Source organism: Talpa occidentalis, unplaced genomic scaffold (assembly GCF_014898055.3).
Source record: "Talpa occidentalis isolate TD23 unplaced genomic scaffold, MPIMG_talOcc4v2.1 talOcc4.14, whole genome shotgun sequence".
NCBI classification, from domain to species: Eukaryota; Metazoa; Chordata; class Mammalia; order Eulipotyphla; family Talpidae; genus Talpa; species Talpa occidentalis.
In genome coordinates, this window is record NW_023601433.1 from 41,996,739 (window position 1) to 42,021,028 (window position 24,290).

At 37.9% G+C, this 24,290-nt stretch overlaps 1 protein-coding gene across 1 annotated transcript in view; it reads left to right on the plus strand.

The window, feature by feature from the left end:
- LYST (lysosomal trafficking regulator) overlaps nt 1-24,290 on the plus strand; it is a 172,398-nt gene that overhangs the window by 90,436 nt on the left and 57,672 nt on the right. Inside the window, exons 26-30 of the mRNA XM_037510386.2 lie at nt 774-1,004; nt 2,885-3,051; nt 4,052-4,204; nt 13,758-13,949; nt 22,541-22,719. Coding sequence (XP_037366283.1) covers nt 774-1,004; nt 2,885-3,051; nt 4,052-4,204; nt 13,758-13,949; nt 22,541-22,719 — 922 coding nt within the window. The remainder of the gene's footprint in view (nt 1-773; nt 1,005-2,884; nt 3,052-4,051; nt 4,205-13,757; nt 13,950-22,540; nt 22,720-24,290) is intronic.

The following is a 24,290-nucleotide window of genomic DNA, read 5'->3' on the forward strand; positions in this document are numbered from 1 at the left end:
ACTTAAGACTGATTTCCTTCTTTCTTTTTTTTAAGTACTTTCCACTTGCATGTCATTTAATCTTTTTTTTATTTATTCGTGCGTACAAGAACTGGGGTATAGGCCAGAGATGTGGGAGGGGTGAGAGAATTCACCAGAGACAGAGTGGGGAGCAGAACAGGCAGATCTGCTGAAATACACTGTTGAGTGGAGCGGTAGATGAGACAGGAGAGGTCTGCTGCACCATGTGGATTAGCTCCCTGGCTGGGGACCACACTTATGCCTTGGTGACTGATAATAGTTTGATAGTGCTAAGACTTAACTCCCCCACCAGGGAGGCCCAGGATTGATTTCTTTTACTAGACTTCTTTTTACTAGTTTCTGTGTCTCAAATACTTTTTTGAATAATATCATTATTAATAACTTTTGTTATTGTTGTTATTATTATTTTCCTGTGCACTTGTTATATAGTCCCCTAAGGCAGGGAGTCTATGGATACCTAAAGGGTCTTAGTCAAATTAAAGTGAGTCAATGAAAACTATGAAATTGTATGTGTATTTTATTTGAATGTTTGTGTATTTGCCTTGGACAGATTGTAAGTAATACCTTTTGTCTTATTTTTGGAGGACTCTGTGCTCTTAAAAAACATTAAGAATCCTTCCCCAAATTAATTTTTTAGACCTTCAAAATCAGGTTAAGAAAATGGCTTATATTCCAATAATTTTTCCTTGTTTTGTGTTAATTATTTCTAGTGTTTTTAATTATTTCTAATAACTGTATATTATCTATTATAGGTTTGATCTGGAAGATATAAAAAATATGGGACTTTTTCAGATGTGGTCTGTTATTCCTATTCTGGGACTAATAGAGACCTCACTATATGACAACATGCTCTTGCATAACTCTCTGCTACTTCTTCTCCAAATATTAAATTCTTGTTCTAAGCTAGCAGATATGTTGTTGGACAATGGTCTGCTGTATGTGTTATGTAATACGGTAGCAGCACTGAATGGATTAGAAAAAAAGTAAGTGTTTAAGTATTATATAAAGCTATAGCTGATAAAATTTGGGGGAAGGGAAAAATAAGTGTTTACATTAAAGCATTTGATTTTTTCTTAATACTTTCAAAGAACTTCCTACAAAATTGATAAAATTAAATTGCATTTGGAAGGGCACATTTTCCAACATTTTCAATAAAATTTGGTTAAGAAGAAATTGTTTCTATGACCTATTTTGGAGTCTTTGGAGCCTGACAACAAGTAAAATAAATTAAGTGTCCTCAAATTTATTTACCAAACTTTCAGTTTAGTCTTAAAAAATTTATTATCCCCACTAGGAATTGGCAGTTGAGGATCAGAGAGATATAGTAACCTGTTGACAATCACACAGCTGGTAAATAACAGCATTTAAGAGTGAATCAGTCTCAGTTCAAAAGTGTATGTTTTAAAGTCACCATGCTATCCTACCCTTAACACACTGTATCACTGTTACCATCAATTAATTTCTCTTTTTTTATTTATACATACAAGAGCTGGGGTACAGGCTAGAGATGTGGGATAGTGGGGGCGGCTTGAGAGGATTCATCAGAGACAGAGTGGGGAGCAGAACAGGCAGACTGACTGAAACACACTGCTGAGGGGAGCAGAGGGCGAGACAGGAGAGGTCTGCTGCAACATGTGGGTTGCTCCCTGGCCGGCCGGGGATCGAACTCATACTACAGAGGCTGCGGATTGCTTCCTAGTGCGTTGCTTAACCCCTTGTGCCACCAGGGAGGCCCCCCATCAATTAATTTCTGATACCTGAAAGTACATTGGCAAATGGCTCCTCTCCAAGTTGATGAACAGCTTTAAAAAATGTTAGATTATGTTTTTACTTGGACTTTGCATACCTTTGTGAAAATGTCTGCCTTTGTGATACGCACTGTTGCATTTTTATTAACATAATGTTAAAATATAAATCTAGTGTACCATCTTATTGTACATTAAAACATTAAGAATTATCTTTTTTTTTTACAGAACAGAGTGCATATCTTTATTAGGATTCTCTAGGCCAAGAAAACTCTCTGAGTACAAGACAGAATTCAGTTTAAATTTTATTAGGCACCTGTTTTAGGATCTGTGTGCTAGGCATATGAGAAATACAAACAACTATATTTCCTCAAAACAATTAGTCTTGGTTATAATACATAAAATTAATAAAACTCAGAAAGTGTTAACTATAGGCTTCTTCTAAAACTATTATTTTAAATACTTTTTAAAAAATATGCTCACTGAATATCCCTATATGCCACTATATTAATTGGCTGAAGACAATTGCCATTTTAACTCTTGTTTGATTTGGAAAAAGTAAATTGAGAGATATATGTATACTTAATATCATACACTGAAGTAGATTATCAAGGTCAAAAATTGAGGGACAGAAGGAATTCATATTTACTGGGTACCTATAAATAATTAATACATGTTTAAATCTATTATTTCTTTTAATCCTTAAAATAACTATAGTTTATACACATGTACTTACTTTATTCAAGTATTCCCCTGAGAAGCAGTATCAGAATGTTCCTATTCATACCCAAAAAAACTTCATCTTTTGTTTGAGCTAGGAACCTCCTTATGTGTTCATATAGTATCTTGTATTAATCTCTGTTGTTACATTTACAGCCATTAACTGTTTGTAGTTATCTCTGTACTTGTCTTTTGCAAGAATAAGCTTTTTGATGCTTCTTATTTCTTATAAGAAGTTTTCTTATTTTTATTATTTCTATTCCTAGCATTCAATTTGTGTTACCTGTCATAGAGTAAGCATGAATAATATTGAATGAATGCATGAATGAATGAATGCTCACATAACAGAAATTTAAACTAGTTCTCTTTGTCATAAATTATTTATTTTTTTCCTTTAGCATTCCTTTGAATGAATACAAATTGCTTGCTTGTGATATACAGCAACTTCTCATAGCAGTTACAATTCATGCTTGCAGTTCCTCAGGCTCACAGTATTTTAGAGTTATTGAAGACCTTATTGTACTTCTTGGATACCTTCAAAATAGCAAAAACAAGAAGACACAAAGTAAGATTTAATTTTTAGGAATTCCTATGGGAGTTGTATAGTGCAAATAAACAAAAGTGTTATTTGAACCAAATTTTTTTCTTTTTTCTGTTTTACTGAAGGTTTATCCTTAATTGTGTGATGATGCCTATCAACGATATAAAGACGACTTTTTTTTAAAGATTTATTTTATTTATTTATGCGTATAAGAGCTGGGGTATAGGCCAGAGGTGCATAAGGGTGAGAGCAATCACCAGAGACAGAGTGGGGAGCAAAACAAGTGGAACTACTGAAATACACTACAAAGGGTAGCAGCAGGAGAGACAGGGGAGGTCTGCTGTGCCATGTGGGTTATCTCCCTGGCCTGGGATAGAACTCATGCTGCAGTGGCTTCATAGTGCTGAGCCTTAACCCCTTGCATCACCAGGGAGGCCCCCAAAAAAGACTTTTTCAATGGTGAACATTTTAAAAAATAATACCTTTATTTAGTGATTCAGAACACATTATTAAAAGAAGCTACTGGTTTTTCTTACCAAGCAACATTGAAAGGCTTATGTTATATAATAATACCCTCTTGTTTTCTTTTTTAATGACAAACATTAAAGTAAATATGAAATTAAAAACTTGAGAATTTCTGACTAAACTTTTTCTTGTACATTTAAAAGCCTACTTTTTAAAAGTTATATGAAAAGAAATAAATATGTGAGCTAGTATTTTTCTGTTGGATATTTTTTATAATGATTATTTGTAAATTTGCTTTAAAATTGCTTCTAAAGACAGTTTAAAAAGTTTGCTACCATCAAAATGTCATCTTGATAAAAATATTTTAATAAATGTTTTTCATTAATGTAACATTGGTTTACAACACTGTTTTATGATCCTCTTCAGGTGTAATTTTTAAAATTTATGTCTAATGAAACATTACTGGCAATTTATATATTATATGAATATAAAAATCCATTAAATAAAAAAAATAGTGGCCACATAACTTATGAACTATTCTTGTGTCCTCTGTTTTTAGATATGGCTATTGCTCTGCAGCTTAAAGTTCTTCAGGCTGCTATGGAATTTATAAGAACCACTGCAAATCATGACTCTGAAATCCTTACAGAATCATTCCAGTTGCCTTCTGTTCCCCACCAGGCAATACTTCAAAAGCGGAAGAGCATTGCTGGTGAGTACTAATATAATTTTTTAATAATTATACTTTTCTCTACTTGGTGCCAAATTTTTAAAATATTTCTCTTTTTATTGTCTTTTTTTTAATTGGGATAGCTTTGGTTTACAACACTATATATGATACAGAGGTATACATTCATGTCTCTTCAGATGTAGATTACTACTCTATACCTACTACCAAGACACCCCTAGTCTTCTACCATAGTCTATTGGGCTCCTGCCTGCTTTGTTCTCTACCCTCACTCTCCCTTTCTGGTAGCCTCATAAAAATATTTCTTCATTTAAAAAGTTAAACTATAAAATTTGAGAAAGTTTCCTCCCAGAGGAAGCTATTCTACTGCTTTCTTGTTAGTACAGTTCTCATTCAAATATCTCTTGAGCACTTATATGCCAAGCACTGTGTTAAATGTTGAATATGCAGTGATGAAAAAAAAAAATAAGACACGATTCTGTCCTTACAGAGATTATAAAATATAGTAAAAAAAAAAAAAAAGTAGAGGGAAGGAATAGAGACTAAAACAAGGCACCCTGATTTTACATCAAAAGCAAGGAAAGCCTCCAAAGAAGTGAGATTTCAATGTAGAAGTGAAGAAGAAATGAGTCAGCAAGGTTAATAGTCAGAGGAAAGTGTTATAGGCAGAACTGAAGGCTTATTGGTTCATGAGCAGAAAAGGGCTGTTTGTTCAAAGCCATTTAGCCAGAGTATGTTCTTGACGAGAGAGTGATGCTGGATGAGGCTGTACAGAATGGCCTCGGTCAGTTCATGCATAATCATGTAAGCCATGTTACGGAGTTTAGATTTTATCCCAGTGGAAAATCATCTGAAGTTTTTAAGTATGTGACATGACAATCAGGGGCGTGTGTGTGTGTGTGTGTGTGTGTGTGTGTGTGTGTATAGACCACTCTAGCTTCTATGAAGGAAGTGGATTAAAGGAGAGCAAGAGAGAAATTGAGTTCAGGTAGGAGGTTACTGCAATAATCAAGGCAGGAGATAATGACTCAGATATAGTTAGGATGTACTTGACATCATGCTTGTTATAAATTAGTAAATATAATCAAAAATAAATATTGATAATTTCATACATCCTTATTTTTTCCGCAAAACCTACCGTGACTTTCATATACATAATTTGGAAAGAGCATAAATACCCCCCCACACATAAAATCTATATATGTATGTATGCATATATGTATATATAGTTGCTATCTATATAGGTACACAAACATATCTCCAAATGGAGTATTTGGTAGTTGTTTAATATCCTTAGTTAAAGGTTTGTTTTTTGTTGTATCTTTTTAAGGTAACATTGGTTTGTATCTCTGTATATGATTCATAAATATAAGACCCCACCTCTTCAGGTGTATGTTATCACACCACACCTACCACCAAGGCACCCATAGCACTCCACTACTAAGGGTTTTTAAATCCAAATCTTTCTTCTACCTGTGTCAAACTACTTCATTATATTCAATGCTATGCCCAATTTAAAAAGGATGTGAGGAGGGGGCGGAGCAACATGGCGGCGAGGAGACGCTGCAAGTAAGATCTCCCATTAAAAAAAGTTAATAGGGAGGAAAAGCAGCAGGTCCAAGTGAGAACCGGGACACGGAAGATAAACGGGTGACGCCAGCAAACTGCCCGAAGAAGAAAGTTGCCATAAAAGAGGACTAGAAGGGAGGGAAGCGCAGAACCCTGCTCCCCTCCCCCGCCCACAGAGGCGGCACTCTCCGACCCGCAGAGAGGAGGAAAACAACAAACCAAAACGGCCAACAAGAACAAACGACGCAGCAAGCGGGACTGGGAGTGGAAAGGAACTATTGCAGCCACCACACCCCCTGAACGGGAGCTGAGGAGAATTCTGCAGGATTCGCCTCAGAGGTGAGCTCCAGGCGCCATTGAAGAGAGACCCCGCCCCCGGGGAGGAGGCCAGGACCAGCACAAAGCCCCGGGCCGCTGGTAAGCTTGCACAAAGCGGCGCGCTGGAAAAGCAGACGCGGATCAGGATCGGGATCGGGATCGGGATTGCGCGGAAAGGCGGCCCAGAGCGGAAATGGGATCGCGCGGAAAAGCACAGCGGTTGAAAAAGCAGTGCGGTTGAAAAGCAAACGCGGATCCGGATCGGATCGCAACTACCCAGGTCCCTGCACCTGCGACCTAGGCTTGCGGGGAGACGCGCGGAGGCCCTCACCTTGTGAGCAGGAACCAGGCGCCCAGGCACGGGAGCGGGATTCAAAAGGCGCCATTCCCGCGCCACTGAACTAGGCTACAGCCCACGTCCTGGAACTGAGGGCTTTGGAACTGAGACTCGGGGCACGAAATTAGGGGCGTGCGTTCCCCACGACGGTGGGGCACAAGGCAGACACAGCACCCCAAAGCCGTTGAGGTGTACCCTACCATCCCCGCTCTGTTCCCTGTCACACGGGGTGGATAATCAGCTCCCCAAGGGCTCTAGGAGAGATCTCTGGCACCACCTAGCGACTTGAAACCAGCAGAGGCTCCTGAAGGAGCTAGTGGCCAGCTGGGGAGTTAGCCCACACCGGGCCCCTTCCGACCAGTAGTCTGAGCCCACAGGGGGAGCGAGCACCCACAGCCGGGGCAGACCAGGCGCGCAGAAGAGTGTGCCTAAGACTGGACGCACAGGGAGTGTGTCCCACATCGCCATTTTAGAACAGGGACATTTCTTCAGTAAAGACTACCTACAGAAGGCTTCCTCAGGAGCCAGAGGTGAGCGGGGGAAGTTCGCCCACGCCAGACCCCCTCTGGCCTGCAGTCCAAGCCCAGAGGGGGAGCAGGAACCCACCGCCGGGGCAGACCAGGCGCACAGGGGAGTGTGTCCCCACATCGGCATTTTAGAACAGGGACCTTTCTCCAGTAAAAACTGCTTGAAACTGACAGATGACTCCTGGAGGAACCAGAGGGGAGCAGAGAAGCTCACCCAAGATGCCGGCCAGTCCCAACTACACAGTGTCCCAACGCATACGGCAAATTAGAAAACAGACAGTAGGGAGGAGAAGAACCACACGCAACCTAGCTACTCCCCAGGGAAAAAGCACACCACAAAAAGAAAACCAGCCCCCAGATGGCAACGACAGTAACTTGGAAGAACTTCTGAGCCTTCCAGAAAGAGAATTTAAAATTGCCGTGATTAAAAAACTGACAGAAGTCATAAAGGAAAACAATGATAAGGAAAAAATAATCAACGATCAGAAGAATGAAATTGAGTCCCTAAAGAAGGAAGTAAAAGAAATGCAGGAGATCAAAGAATTAATGGAAGAACTAAAGAATTCTGGGAAAAGCAATGAAAGCAGAATAGATGAAATGGAAGAACGAATAAGTACTCTTGAAGACACAGAAATAAAAAGAACCAAAACAGAAAAGGAAAGAGAAGTACGAAGGAAAAAGAACGAAGAAAGACTACGGGAACTATCTGACTCCATGAGGAAAGGAAATATAAGAGTTATAGGAATACCAGAAGGACAGGAGAGAGAAGTAGGAACAGAGAAAATTTTCAAAGAGATAATTGAAGAGAACTTCCCAAATGTGAAGAAGGAGCTGAAAATTGATATACAAGAAGCAAGAAGAACACCAAACTTCCATGACGAAAGGAAAAATACAGCAAGACACATAATAGTAAAGCTCCCAAGAATCCAGGACAAGGAAAAAATAATGAAGCTGGCAAGAGGGAAGAAACAGATAACATTCAAAGGAAAGCCAATCAGGCTGACATCAGACTTCTCCGAAGAAACACTACGGGCAAGGAGAGAGTGGAGGGACATAGTCAACAGACTCCAAGAAAACAGATGCCAACCAAGAATACTCTATCCCGCAAAGCTCTCCTTCCTCTTTGAAGAAAGAATATGGACCTTCTCAGACAAACAGAAACTCCGGAATTTCATTACAACTAAACCCCCACTCCAAAAAATACTACAAGGAGTCCTAAAGCCAGAACCTCAGAGGGATGAATAACAATGAAAGAAGGCCAAAAAAAAAAAAAAAAAAAGGTTATTAAAAGAATAAATAAATAAAATCAAAGGAAAGACAAACACAATGGCAAATACAGATGTTAACATATCAATATTAACTCTAAATGTAAATGGACTAAACTCTTCAATAAAAAGACACAGAGTTGCAGCCTGGATTAAGAAACAAAATCCAACCTTTTGCTGTCTCCAGGAAACACATTTAGCTACAAAAGATAAAAATAGGCTCAAAGTTAAAGGATGGAAAACAATCCTACAAGCAAATGGTCCAAAAAAGAAAGCAGGAACAGCTATACTTATATCAGATAAAACAGATTTCAAACTCAAAAAGATAAAAAGAGACCCCAATGGTCACTACATTATGATCAAGGGGACAATACTTCAAGAAGAAATAACACTCATTAACATATACTCACCAAACGAAGGAGCACCAAAATATATCAGACAACTGTTGTCCTCTCTGAAAACAGACATCAGAGAAAACACATATGTAGTGGGAGACTTCAACACACCACTATCAACAATGGATAGATCAACAAGACAAAAAATAAGTAAAGAAACCAAAGCTCTAAATAAGGACCTAGAGCAATTGGGCTTAACAGACATCTATAGAACACTAAACCCCAAAAAAACGGAGTACACATTTTTCTCAAGTGCACACGGATCATTCTCCAGGATCGATCACATACTGGGGCACAAGACAAACATCAACAGATACACCAAGATTGAAATCATATCAACCATCTTTTCTGACCATGAAGGCATCAAACTAGAAATAAATCATAAAAAGAAGGCAAGGAACTTTCCTACCTCATGGAGATTAAAAACCACACTACTGGAAGACCACTGGACTAATGAGGAGATCAAAGAAGAAATTAAAAAATTTTTTGAATTGAACGACAAGGAGGACACCAATATCCTAAATGTATGGGATGCAGCAAAAGCAGTAATAAGAGGAAAATATATAGCAATAGAAGCTCACATCAAGAAACAAGAAAGAACTCAAAGAAACAACCTAATCTCGAAGCTCAAAGATCTAGAAAAAGAACAACAAAAAAACCCCAAAACCAGTAGAAGAAAAGAAATAATAAAAACCAAAGCAGAAATAAATGAAATTGAAACTAAAAAAACAATCCAAAAGATCAATGAAACCAAGAGCTGGTTCTTTGAAAAAATCAATAAAATAGACAAACCCCTAGCCAGGCTCACAAAGGAAAAAAGGGAGAAAGCACAAATAAACAGGATCATCAATGAAAGAGGAGAAATCACAACGGACACAGCAGAAATCAAAAGAATAATCAGTAACTACTATGAACAGTTATATGGAAACAAGTTTAACAATCTAGAGGAGATGGACAAATTCCTACAACTCTACAATCACCCAAAGCTAGATAAAGAAGAAATAGAACACCTAAACAGACCAATTACAAGCAGCGAAATTGAAATGGTAATCAAAAACCTCCCCAAAAACAAAAGCCCAGGACCTGATGGATTTACAAATGAATTCTACCAAAGATTCAGAGACGAATTAGTGCCTATCCTTCACAAACTCTTCCAAAAATTGAGAAGGAAGGGACAATACCAAACACGTTCTATGAAGCCAACATTACACTAATACCAAAACCGAACAAGGACAACACAAAAAAGGAAAACTACAGGCCAATCTCCCTAATGAACACTGATGCAAAAATCCTCAATAAAATTTTAGCTATCAGAATCCAACAATGTATCCATAAGATAATTCACCACGACCAAGTAGGATTCATTCCAGGGACACAAGGATGGTTTAACATCCGAAAATCAATCAACGTTATCCAGCACATCAACAAAAAGAAATATAAAAACCATATGATAATATCAATAGATGCTGAGAAAGCTTTCGACAAAGTGCAACACCCATTCATGATAAAAGCCCTTGAAATTCTTGGGATACAAGGAACATACCTCAACATCATAAAGGCCATCTATGACAAGCCAACAGCCAGTATCATTCTCAATGGTGAAAAGCTGAAAGCAATTCCATTAAGATCTGGAACAAGACAAGGATGCCCACTCTCACCACTGCTTTTCAGTATAATACTGGAAGTCCTAGCCAGAGCAATAAGACAAGAGAAAGACATCCAAGGAATCCAAATAGGAAAAGAAGAAGTCAAACTATCACTATTTGCAGATGATATGATATTATACATAGAGAACCCCAAAAACTCCACAGAAAAACTAATTCAACTCATCAATCAGTTCAGTAAAGTGGCAGGATACAAAATCAACACGCAAAAGTCAGTAGCCTTCCTATACACAAACAATAAATCTGAAGAAGAAATCAAAAAAACCATCCCTTTTGTTATTGAAACAAAAAAAATCAAATATTTGGGAATAAATCTAACAAAAGAGGTAAAGGACCTATACAAAGAAAACTATAAAACACTGTTAAAAGAAATAGAAGAAGACACAAAGAAATGGAAAGACATCCCCTGCTCATGGATTGGAAGAATAAACATTATTAAAATGGCCATCCTTCCAAAAGCAATATACAGATTCAATGCTATTCCAATCAAAATTTCAATGTCATTCTTCAAAGAAATAGAACAATTATTGATGAAATTCATATGGAATCACAAAAAACCCCGAATAGCCAAAGCTCTCCTGAAAAAAAAAGAAGGGAATGGAGGCATCACACTCCCAGACTTCAAACTCTACTACAAAGCCATAATCATCAAAACTGCATGGTATTGGCACAAGAACAGACATACAGACCAATGGAATCGAATAGAAAATCCAGAAATAAACCCACAGATTTATGGTCAACTAATCTTTGACAAAGGAGCAAAGACTATGCATTGGAGCAAAGAAAGTTTGTTCAATAAATGGTGCTGGGAAAACTGGGTCGCTACATGCAAAAGAATGAAGCTTGACCACTACCTCACACCATACACAAAAATCAACTCAAAATGGATTAAAGAACTAGACATAAGACCTGAAACCATAAAATATATAGAAGGAAATATAGGCGAAACACTACGTGATTTGCACATCAAAGACATCTTTACAGACACATCACCCAAAGCAGTGATAGTGAAGGCAAAGATAAACAGCTGGGACTACATCAAATTAAAGAGCTTCTGCACAGCAAAAGAGACAATAACAAAAACAAAGAGAAACCCCACCAACTGGGAGAACATTTTTGCACCCAACACTAATGATAAAGGACTGATCACAAAAATCTGCAAAGAGCTGACGAGACTCAACAACAACAAAGAAAATAATCCAGTCAAAAAATGGGCAGAAGAGCTAAAAAGAAACTTCTCTGAAGAGGAAATGCAAATGGCCAACAGGCATATGAAAAAATGTTCAACATCACTTGTCATCAGGGAAATGCAAATCAAAACTACCATGAGATACCATCTTACACCAGTGAGAATGGCACATATTAAAAAAACTAGCAACAACAAATGTTGGCGAGGGTGTGGAGAAAAAGGAACTCTTCTGCACTGTTGGTGGGAGTGCAAACTGGTCCAACCACTATGGAAAGCTGTGTGGAGATTTCTGGACCTACTAAACATAGAGCTTCCATATGATCCAGCAATTCCACTCCTAGGTATTTACCCAAAAGACACAGAAACATCAATTCCAAAGAGCACCTGCACCCCTGTTTACAGCAGCACTGTTTACAATAGCTAAGCTTTGGAAACAACCCAAATGCCCAAAAATAGATGACTGGATCAAGAAGATGTGGTACATATATACCATGGAATATTACTCAGCATTCAAAAAAGATAAACACATGCAATTTGCAGCAACATGGATGGCACTGGAAGGGATCATGCTCAGCGAAATAAGCCAAAAAGAAAAAGAAAAATACCGGATGGTCTCACTCATAACAGGAATCTAGAAAACTTAAATAAGGGACCAGGAAAATGAATAACTTTAAGAAAGTGAAAATCAAAATCAACAAAAAACTATGAACCAGAGACACTTTTAGGGGGGCGGGGGTGGGAGGGGAGGGATTGGGGTCCGAATGGGGGGCTGCAATTGTATGGGGAATATAACAATAAAATTTATTATTTAAAAATAAATAAATAAATAAAAATAAAAAGGATGTGAAAAATCTATCTGTATTGAAGGGCTATTAAATAAACATTGTCTTGCAATAGTATGTTTAGATTATGCTTAATAAAAGTTTATATAAATAAAACTTTTAAAGCATCTATATGACCAAAGTTAATTGCCTTTATATAGCCTTTTTAATTTTATATCTGAAAGCAGTATCTCCTCTTGAGCTGCTATCCCAGTTGTACCTCTGTTGCCACAGATAGAATTCTATCTTTTACCAAGTCTGGAGATAATGCTCAGCTTTGTATATACCAAAAGATGACTTTTAGACCACCTTTCCTTTGCAGGCGTCCTTATATAGTCAGTGACTGCTTAGAAGGAATTCACCCTCTGTTGACATAAGAAAGTTATCCTGTTACTTTCACAGATAACTAATGTTTCTTGTTGATAGTTCTCATTCTCATGTCCATTTCTTCTCTGCTCTGTACCTAAATCCTTGGCTTAGTTAATATCCAGATATGAAGTATCTTTGCTGACTCTGTCCATCAAAATGTATTCACTGATGAAAAATAACTGATTTCCTAAATTCTGGACTTACTAAATAAATGTTATTAAATTCTTTATCTTAAGGATGAGTCATTTAAACTTATCATAATTTAGTTATAATAAGTAATGTTTATAAAAGCTATTTATGTAAATTAATATATGTTTTCATAATTTAAAACAAAGGTTCAATTCCCATGAAGGCTTCCATTAATCCTCACCTACCAAGACGTCATTTTGGTTCCTATGGTCAACTTCCGATGCCTTTCTACTTCAGTCCATTAAATCAAGACACATTCCCCCTGTTTTCTCCTGGATCTACTACCTCGGTGGTACCTCCTGGAGCAGGTGTAGTAATGGTGCAGGAACACCACTCTGCCCATTCAATCTAAAGAAACATTTCTCAGGAAATGCTTTTGTAGGATTGAATTCCAAATGATGCTTACGCACCAAATCATCTTAATAGCAAATCATTGGAATTATATTGGCCTTTCTGATCTCTTCACTTTCATTTGGCTGATTTCCATTATGCCACTATATATACACTTTTCAAAACTCCTTTGCAAATCCAACAATGGTAATTATCCAGAAAATGTAATGTTATAAATAAAACATAATATGCGTTTAAAATCTGTTGATTATTTTGGAGTATACGGAAGTAAAACAGTATTTGAAAATATTTTGTCAAAGCATTCTGAACTACTTATACCCTTATAATTCTTTGAGTTTTTCAGAATTTTGCCAAATGATACTCATCCTACTAAGCTACGTTACTAGCTTTAACATTTTTATTTAGGACTTTGAAATCAAAGGTACTGTTTTACTTCTTTAAAGAGGGAAAAACATCACTTTTAATCACTTTCTTTTCCTTTGTATGAATTAACTCTGTATTAAATAAGGTGATTTGATAACCAAAGCTAGTCCTTGATTCCTGTTCATTCTGATATTTGATGTTTTAATTTATGTACTTGAAGGTCCTCGAAAATTTCCACTTGCTCAGACTGACTCTCTTCTAATGAAAATGCGTTCAGTAGCAAGTGATGAACTTTATATGATGATGCAACGGAGAATGAGCCAGGAGAATCCCGTCCAGGCAACGGAAATAGAACTTGCACAGAGACTACAGAGGCTCACCATTTTAGCAGTTAACAGGATTATTTATCTAGGTATGACTAGAGAATAAATATTTTCTTGTTCAGATATTGGATTAAAAGAAAATAATTTGAAAGGAAACTGATTAGGCTTCCAATTTTTAAGCAGCATTGTCCTTATTCTTACCATCCATGCTATTAAAAGAATTTCTGATTTAGAACTAATATCTTGAATAAAAGTTCATTGTTTAATGTGTTAAATCCTGACTGAGATTTACCATTGAGTTTAAAACAGTGCCGCACCTCTGGTATATTTTTTTAACTTTTATTTGAGATAATCATAGATTTACATGCAGTTATTATTATTATTATAGAGGTTCCATGTACTCTTTCCCCAGTTCCCCTAATGATTTGGAAAAACTGTAAGCCAGGATATTGACATTAATGCCATCAATAAGCAGAATATTTCCATCATCACAAGGATTCCTTACATTGCTTTTATTTTTAGCCTACACACTTTCATCCCACTCTTTCCTCTCCTTAGTCCCTGGCAACCTCTGACATATTTTTTATTTCTATATTTTCATCATTTCAAGAATGTTGCAAAAATGGAATCATACAACCTGTTGGTTTGGTTTTTTTCATTCAACATTATCCTCTAGGGAGTGTTCCTGGTTGTTGCATGTATCGATAGTTTATTCCTTTTCTGTGTTTGCTATGATTCCATAGCATGGATTTATCACAGTTTGTTAACCATTCATCTGTTGAAAAATCATTTGATATTTTTTCCATTTTGGACTATTATAAATAAAGCTGCCTGCTATAAACATTTGTGCACAGGTTTTTGTGTGAACATAAGTCTTCATTTTTTTCTGGGATAAATGCCCAGGAGTGCAAACGTTGGTTTGTATGGCAGTTGCCTGTTTCGTTTTTGTTAGAAACCTGCTAATCTTGTCCAGAGCATCCATACAATTTTACACTCCCACCAGCAACATCTGAGTGATTCAGTTTTCTGAATCACTTACCAGTAATTGGTAATCACATATCCTTACCAGTAATTGGAATCATTACTATTTGTTGTTTTTAACCATCATGGTAGTTGTGTAGTAAAATTGCATTGTGGTTTCAATTTGATTTTTTTTTATTAGATAATAAATTTTATTGTTATATTCCCCATACAATTGCAGCGCCCCCATTCTGACCCCAATCCCTCCCCTCCCGCCCCTGCCCCCCTAAAAGTGTCTCTGGTTCATAGTTTTTTGTTGATTTTGATTTTCACTTTCTTATAGTTATTCATTTTCCTGGTCCCTTATTTAAGTTTTCTAGATTCCTGCTATGAGTGAGACCATCCGGTATTTTTCTTTTTCTTTTTGGCTTATTTCGCTGAGCATGATCCCTTCCAGCGCCATCCATGTTGCTGCAAATTGCATGTGTTTATCTTTTTTGAATGCTGAGTAATATTCCATGGTATATATACCATGGAATAACATATATACCATACATCTTCTTGATCCAGTCATCTATTTTTGGGCATTTGGGTTGTTTCCAAAGCTTAGCTATTGTAAACAGTGCTGCTATAAACATAGGGGTGCAGGTGTTCTTTGGAATTGATGTTTCTGTGTCCTTTGGGTAAATACCTAGGAGTGGAATTGCTGGATCATATGGAAGCTCTATGTTTAGTAGGTCCAGAAATCTCCACACAGCTTTCCACAGTGGTTGGACCAGTTTGCACTCCCACCAACAGTGCAGAAGAGTTCCTTTTTCTCCACACCCTCGCCAACATTTGTTGTTGCTAGTTTTTTTAATATGTGCCATTCTCACTGGTGTAAGATGGTATCTCATGGTAGTTTTGATTTGCATTTCCCTGATGACAAGTGATGTTGAACATTTTTTCATATGCCTGTTGGCCATTTGCATTTCCTCTTCAGAGAAGTTTCTTTTTAGCTCTTCTGCCCATTTTTTGACTGGATTATTTTCTTTGTTGTTGTTGAGTCTCGTCAGCTCTTTGCAGATTTTTGTGATCAGTCCTTTATCATTAGTGTTGGGTGCAAAAATGTTCTCCCAGTTGGTGGGGTTTCTCTTTGTTTTTGTTATTGTCTCTTTTGCTGTGCAGAAGCTCTTTAATTTGATGTAGTCCCAGCTGTTTATCTTCGCCTTCACTATCACTGCTTTGGGTGATGTGTCTGTAAAGATGTCTTTGATGTGCAAATCACGTAGTGTTTCGCCTATATTTCCTTCTATATATTTTATGGTTTCAGGTCTTATGTCTAATTCTTTAATCCATTTTGAGTTGATTTTTGTGTATGGTGTGAGGTAGTGGTCAAGCTTCATTTTTTTGCATGTAGCGACCCAGTTTTCCCAGCACCATTTATTGAACAAACTTTCTTTGCTCCAATGCATAGTCTTTGCTCCTTTGTCAAAGATTAGTTGACCATAAATCTGTGGGTTTATTTCTGGATTTTCTATTCGATTCCATTGGTCTGTATGTCTGTTCTTGTTCCAATACCATGCAGTTTTGATGATTATGGCTTTGTAGTAGAGTTTGAAGTCTGGGAGTGTGATGCCTCCATTCCCTTCTTTTTTTTTCAGGAGAGCTTTGGCTATTCGGGGTTTTTTGTGATTCCATATGAATTTCATCAATAATTGTTCTATTTCTTTGAAGAATGACATTGAAATTTTGATTGGAATAGCATTGAATCTGTATATTGCTTTTGGAAGGATGGCCATTTTAATAATGTTTATTCTTCCAATCCATGAGCAGGGGATATCTCTCCATTTCTTTGTGTCTTCTTCTATTTCTTTTAACAGTGTTTTATAGTTTTCTTTGTATAGGTCCTTTACCTCTTTTGTTAGATTTACTCCCAAATATTTGATTTTTTTTGTTTCAATAACGAAAGGGATGGTTTTTTTGATTTCTTCTTCTTCAGATTTATTGTTTGTGTATAGGAAGGCTACTGACTTTTGCGTGTTGATTTTGTATCCTGCCACTTTACTGAACTGATTGATGAGTTGAATTAGCTTTTCTGTGGAGTTTTTGGGGTTCTCTATGTATAATATCATATCATCTGCAAATAGTGATAGTTTGACTTCTTCTTTCCTATTTGGATTCCTTGTATGTCTTTCTCTTGTCTTATTGCCCTGGCTAGGACTTCCAGTATTATATTGAAAAGCAGTGGTGAGAGTGGACATCCTTGTCTTGTTCCAGATCTTAATGGAATTGCTTTCAGCTTTTCACCATTGAGAATGATACTGGCTGTTGGCTTGTCATAGATGGCCTTTATGATGTTAAGGTATGTTCCTTGTATCCCAAGAATTTCAAGGGCTTTATCATGAATGGGTGTTGCACTTTGTCGAAAGCTTTCTCAGCATCTATTGATATTATCATATGGTTTTTATATTTCTTTTTGTTGATGTGCTGGATAACGTTGATTGATTTTCGGATGTTAAACCATCCTTGTGTCCCTGGAATGAATCCTACTTGGTCGTGGTGAATTATCTTATGGATACATTGTTGGATTCTGATGGCTAAAATTTTATTGAGGATTTTTGCATCAGTGTTCATTAGGGAGATTGGCCTGTAGTTTTCCTTTTTTGTGTTGTCCTTGTTCGGTTTTGGTATTAGTGTAATGTTGGCTTCATAGAACGTGTTTGGTATTGTCCCTTCCTTCTCAATTTTTTGGAAGAGTTTGTGAAGGATAGGCACTAATTCGTCTCTGAATGTTTGGTAGAATTCATTTGTAAATCCATTAGGTCCTGGGCTTTTGTTTTTGGGGAGGTTTTTGATTACCATTTCAATTTCGCTGCTTGTAATTGGTCTGTTTAGGTGTTCTATTTCTTCTTTATCTAGCTTTGGTGATTGTAGAGTTGTAGGAATTTGTCCATCTCCTCTAGATTGTTAAACTTGTTTCCATATAACTGTTCATAGTAGTTACTGATTATTCTTTTGATTTCTGCTGTGTCCGTTGTGATTTCTCCTCTTTCATTGATGATCCTGTTTATTTGTGCTTTCTCCCTTTTTTCCTTTGTGAGCCTGGCTAGGGGTTTGTCTATTTTATTGATTTTTTCAAAGAACCAGCTCTTGGTTTCATTGATCTTTTGGATTGTTTTTTTAGTTTCAATTTCATTTATTTCTGCCTTGGTTTTTATTATTTCTTTTCTTCTACTGGTTTGGGGTTTTTTTGTTGTTCTTTTTCTAGATCTTTGAGCTTCGAGATTAGGTTGTTTCTTTGAGTTCTTTCTTGTTTCTTGATGTGAGCTTCTATTGCTATATATTTTCCTCTTATTACTGCTTTTGCTGCATCCCATACATTTAGGATATTGGTGTCCTCCTTGTCGTTCAATTCAAAAAATTTTTTAATTTCTTCTTTGATCTCCTCATTAGTCCAGTGGTCTTCCAGTAGTGTGGTTTTTAATCTCCATGAGGTAGGAAAGTTCCTTGCCTTCTTTTTATGGTTTATTTCTAGTTTGATGCCTTCATGGTCAGAAAAGATGGTTGATATGATTTCAATCTTGGTGTATCTGTTGATGTTTGTCTTGTGCCCCAGTATGTGATCGATCCTGGAGAATGATCCGTGTGCACTTGAGAAAAATGTGTACTCCGTTTTTTTGGGGTTTAGTGTTCTATAGATGTCTGTTAAGCCCAATTGCTCTAGGTCCTTATTTAGAGCTTTGGTTTCTTTACTTATTTTTTGTCTTGTTGATCTATCCATTGTTGATAGTGGTGTGTTGAAGTCTCCCACTACGTATGTGTTTTCTCTGATGTCTGTTTTCAGAGAGGACAACAGTTGTCTGATATATTTTGGTGCTCCTTCGTTTGGTGAGTATATGTTAATGAGTGTTATTTCTTCTTGAAGTATTGTCCCCTTGATCATAATGTAGTGACCATTGGGGTCTCTTTTTATCTTTTTGAGTTTGAAGTCTGTTTTCTGATATAAGTATAGCTGTTCCTGCTTTCTTTTTTGGTCCATTTGCTTGTAGGATTGTTTTCCATCCTTTGACTTTGAGCCTATTTTTATCTTTTGTAGCTAAATGTGTTTCCTGGAGACAGCAAAAGGTTGGGTTTTGTTTCTTAATCCAGGCTGCAACTCTGTGTCTTTTTATTGAAGAGTTTAGTCCATTTACATTTAGAGTTAATATTGATATGTTAACATCTGTATTTGCCATTGTGTTTGTCTTTCCTTTGATTTTATTTATTTATTCTTTTAATAACTTTTTTTTTTTTTTGGCCTTCTTTCATTGTTATTCGTCCCTCTGAGGTTCTGGCTTTATGACTCCTTGTAGTATTTTTTGGAGTGGGGGTTTAGTTGCAATGAAATTCCGGAGTTTCTGTTTGTCTGGGAAAGTCCATATTCTTTCTTCATGGAGGAAGGAGAGCTTTGCGGGATAGAGTATTCTTGGTTGGCATCTGTTTTCTTGGAGTCTGTTGACTATGTCCCTCCACTCTCTCCTTGCCCGTAGTGTTTCTTCGGAGAAGTCTGATGTCAGCCTGATTGGCTTTCCTTTGAATGTTATCTGTTTCTTCCCTCTTGCCAGCTTCATTATTTTTTCCTTGTCCTGGATTCTTGGGAGCTTTACTATTATGTGTCTTGCTGTATTTTTCCTTTCGTCGTGGAAGTTTGGTGTTCTTCTTGCTTCTTGTATATCAATTTTCAGCTCCTCCTTCACATTTGGGAAGTTCTCTTCAATTATCTCTTTGAATATTTTCTCTGTTCCTACTTCTCTCTCCTCTCCTTCTGGTATTCCTATAACTCTTATATTTCCTTTCCTCATGGAGTCAGATAGTTCCCGAAGTCTTTCTTCATTCTTTTTCCTTCGTACTTCTCTTTCCTTTTCTGTTTTGGTTCTTTTTATTTCTGTGTCTTCAAGAGTACTTATTCGTTCTTCCATTTCATCAATTCTGCTTTCATTGCTTTTCCCAGAATTCTTTAGTTCTTCCATTAATTCTTTGATCTCCTGCATTTCTTTTACTTCCCTCTTTAGGGACTCAATTTCATTCTTCTGATCGTTGATTATTTTTCCCTTATCATTGTTTTCCTTTATGACTTCTGTCAGTTTTTTAATCACGGCAATTTTAAATTCTCTTTCTGGAAGGCTCAGAAGTTCTTCCAAGTTACTGTCGTTGCCATCTGGGGGCTGGTTTTCTTTTTGTGGTGTGCTTTTTCTCTGGAGAGTTGCTAGGTTGCGTGTGGTTCTTCTCCTCCCTACTGTCTGTTTTCTAATTTGCCGTATGCGTTGGGACACTGTGTAGTTGGGACTGGCCGGCATCTTGGGTGGACTTCTCTGCTCCCCCCTGGTTCCTCCAGGAGTCATCTGTCAGTTTCAAGCAGTCTTTACTGGAGAAAGGTCCCTGTTCTAAAATGCCGATGTGGGGACACACTCCCCTGTGCGCCTGGTCTGCCCCGGCGGTGGGTTCCTGCTCCCCCTCTGGGCTTGGACTGCAGGCCAGAGGGGTTCTGGCGTGGGCGAACTTTCCCCGCTCACCTCTGGCTCCTGAGGAAGCCTTCTGCAGGTAGTCTTTACTGAAGAAATGTCCCTATTCTATAATGGTGATGTGGGACACACTCCCTGCGCGTCCGGTCTCAGGCACACTCTTCTGCGCGCTTGGTCTGCCCTGGCTTTGGGTGCTCGCTCTCCCTGTGGGCTCAGACTACTTGTTCGGAAGGGGCCCGGCATGGGCTAACTCCCAGCTGGCCACTAGCTGCTTCAGGAGCCTGTGCTGGCTTCAAGTCGCTAGGTGGCGCCAGAGATCTCTCCTAGAGCCCTTGGGGAGCTGATTTTCCACCCAGTGGGACAGGGAGCAGAGCAGGGATGGTAGGGTACACCTCAACGGCTTTGGGGTGCTGTGTCTGCCTTGTGCCCCACCGTCGTGGGGAACCCACGCCCCTAATTTCGTGCCCCGGGTCTCAGTTCCAAAGCCCTCAGTTCCAGGACGCGGGCTGTAGCCCAGATCAGTGGCGCGGGAATGGCGCCTTTTGAATCCCGCTCCCCTGCCTGGGCGCCTGGTTCCTGCTCACTCCGGGAGGGCCTCCGCGCGTCTCCCCGCAAGCCTTGGTCGTCTCCCCGCAAGCCTAGGTCGCAGGCGCGGGGACCTGGGCAGCTGCGATCCGATCCGCGCAATCCGCGCCGCTTTCCCCGTGCAATCCCGCTCCGCGTCTGTTTTTCCGGCGTGCCGCCTTTCCGCGCAGGCTTACCGGCGGCCGGGGCTGTGTGCTGGTCTCAATTTGATTTTTAATATCAGTTCGTGATAGATAGATAGACCTGGAACAACCTCTAAAAGGTTATGCAGGGCGTCCCCTGGTGGCGCAGTGGTTGAATGCTAGGCTGCGAAGCTGCCTACAGCCTCTGCAGTGCTGGTTCAATCCCAGGCCACAGGCGAGAGTCCCACATGGCGCGCAGACCTCTGCTGCCGCGCCCGCTCCTCCCTTCAGCAGTGTATTTCGTCCATCTGCCTGTTCTGTTCCCTGCTCTGGCTCTGGTGAATTCTCTCACCCTCCTGCGCTTCTGACTGTACCCAGTACTTGTATAAATAAATAAATAAATAAATAAATAAATCTTAAAAAAAAAAAAAGGCTATGCAAAGAGATCCACTCAAAAACCCTATAGATTTAAGTCAAAATGAAATCCTAAATATGTTCAAGTAGCCTCAAGAAGGCAGGAAAAGAAAACAGTAATTGTTAATTACTAGAAAAACATAATACACCTAACCTTTTTAAAAAATCTTTTTTACATATATATATATATATATTTTACATCATAACCATTTTGTACAATGCATGCTTGTATGCTTTCTCCTTTTATGTATATTTCCTGTAAAATTCCCACCACAAGTCACCCGTGAACCATCACCATAGTCCCTGTGCTCTCTCCCCTGTTTTGGTCCCTCTTCCTCCTCCTCCCTTGAAGAATGTCTCTAATTTCTTGTTGCCTGCTAATTTTTTTTAACTTATTATTATTATTGTATATTTTTTTTCCTGACCCCTTATTTGATTCTCTATATTCCTCCTATTTGTGAAACCATCCAATATTTTCCTTTTTCCTTCTGACTTATTTCACTAAGCATAATCCCTTCCAGCTCCATCCATGTTGCTGTGAATGGCATGAGTTTATCTTTTTTGATTGCTGAATAGTATTCCATTGAATACACCTAAGCTTCAAAACCCAAAAATAACTTTTCTAATTTATGTTTGAGTCACCTAGCTCCCAGGATAAAATCCAAAATTGTATCATTTTGTTCACATGAACAGCATTTAACGGGCATGAAATAAAATAGCTCTGTACATCCATCTAATGTACATATCATATGATCTTTATGTTTGATTTGTGCAAGAAACTCATGGCTTTAATACTTTTGCAGTTTAATTTCATCATCATTAGTAAACTAGATCCTGAATTTAGAAATGCTTGATGTATATATGTTTAAATTCCTGCATTGCTTTAGTCATCTAAAGCAATTCACTTTTAGTCATCTAAAGCAATTCACTTTAGTCATCTAAAGCATTCACTTTCTCTAGTATACTGTATCTCCTAATCGAATACACTACACACACTCATGTTGTGATAACTGAAGTAGTAATCAAGGAGAATATTTTTACTAGCATTATTACCATTTGTAATAGCTTGGTGTCAGTGATATGACTCATTTTTAATTTTAATTTTTCAATTCAAAGAGTTTAATCCAGACATTATCGACATTTTGAGTACTCCAGAAAATGCAACTCAAAGCAAGACCTCAGCTTCCCAGAATGAAACTTTGGAAGAAAATATTCATCAGGAACAACCTTCCGTTTTCAATCCATTTCAGAAAGAAATGTACACATACCTGGTAGAAGGATTCAAAGTATCCATTGTAAGTAAATTAATTATATGGAAAGTGTAAATGAGTAAAGAGCAAATGAGTAAAATGAGTGTGTCTATATTATATTTTCAAAACCATATTTATAGTCTTTTATAGAGTTTTCTAAAACTCAGGCAACTTGAATTTTTAATAATGGAATGACAAATAGTGCTAATTTACCCTTTCTAAAAAGATTCACTTCATGTATCATTGGTTTTTAAGTTTGTAACCTGAAAGCCACTTTCTAATATTGTAGTTTAGTAGGATCAGCATCAGAGAAGAGCTGGGTTTTGATGATTCCTGTGAAAGTATAAATTAATAACCCATTTTTAAGGGACTTTATAAATACTTTGAATTATTATTCTGAATTATTGTGAAATTTAAATCTTGGCTTAAAAGTAATCAATATCTTCAAAATTATATAAGAGAAAATTGACAAATATCAGGCTCCACTTTTCACTGACTCATTTATACTTCTCTGGGTCAGTTAGAGTTGACCATGGGGAGCAAATCAGTCAGTTCACTCCATAGATACCAAATGCCAATCTAATTCTGCAGAACTCATATATCATAAATACCAATCTCTAAATCTAAACTAGATTTTGTGTCTGTGGTTTTCGCTTAGAACTAAATCATTCACACTGCGCCCTTAGAATCAGGAGTAATTGGAGAGCCATTTCCAAAAGTCAGAATAAATTATAAAATGTACAGATTCCATTTTTATACACATACAGGAGTTTTGTTCAGAATTATGGTAGCCTTATTGGGACTGTAGTCAACACAGCTTAGTCATTTGTTAGGGAATCTTGATGGTCACTTTATATGCAGTTCTTAATTTATGACTGTTATGCTCAACAATTTATTTCTAATTCAAGTATTATGAATTATTTCTCTTTTGTACTATAAAATATCTACTGTGGTTTTGGCTTTTTTTTTTTTTTTTTCAGATTAAAATTTACAAATACTGGGCCTCCCCGGTGGTGCAGCGGTTGAGCGCTGGGTTGCGAAGCTGCCCGCGGCCTGTGCGGCGCCGGTTCAATCCCCGGCTGCTCCCCGGCCACCGGAGGAGGGTCCCACATGGCGTGCAGACCTCTCCTGCCGCCCGTACTGCTCCCCTCAGCAGTGTACTTCGGTCCTTCTGCCTGCTCTGCTCCCCACTCTGGCTCTGGTGAATTCTCTCACCCTCCTGCGTTTCTGACTGTACCCAGTGCATGTATAAACAAAACAAACAAACAAACAAATAAATAAAAAAAAATTACAAATACTAGTCATTTTTTTCATTTGAAATATAACTTTGATGGATCCCACTGTATCCCACTCACTGAGTGCTATATCCCACTCACTGAAATACAACTTTATTCTAACTCTAAACAAAAAGGAAAAGGAATGACAGCAACAGATAAGATTTCTGTACTGAATATTGTGATATAACTGTAGCAATCTTTTATTTGAAACTGAAGATGTGAACAGTTGCCTTCCAAAATAGCTAAATAAACAGGTCCAAAGAAAATGAAGTTTTTTTTAACTGCCACATTCATTTTGAACCCTTTTCATCTCCTTCAGCATCCCAAAGAGTAGGCACA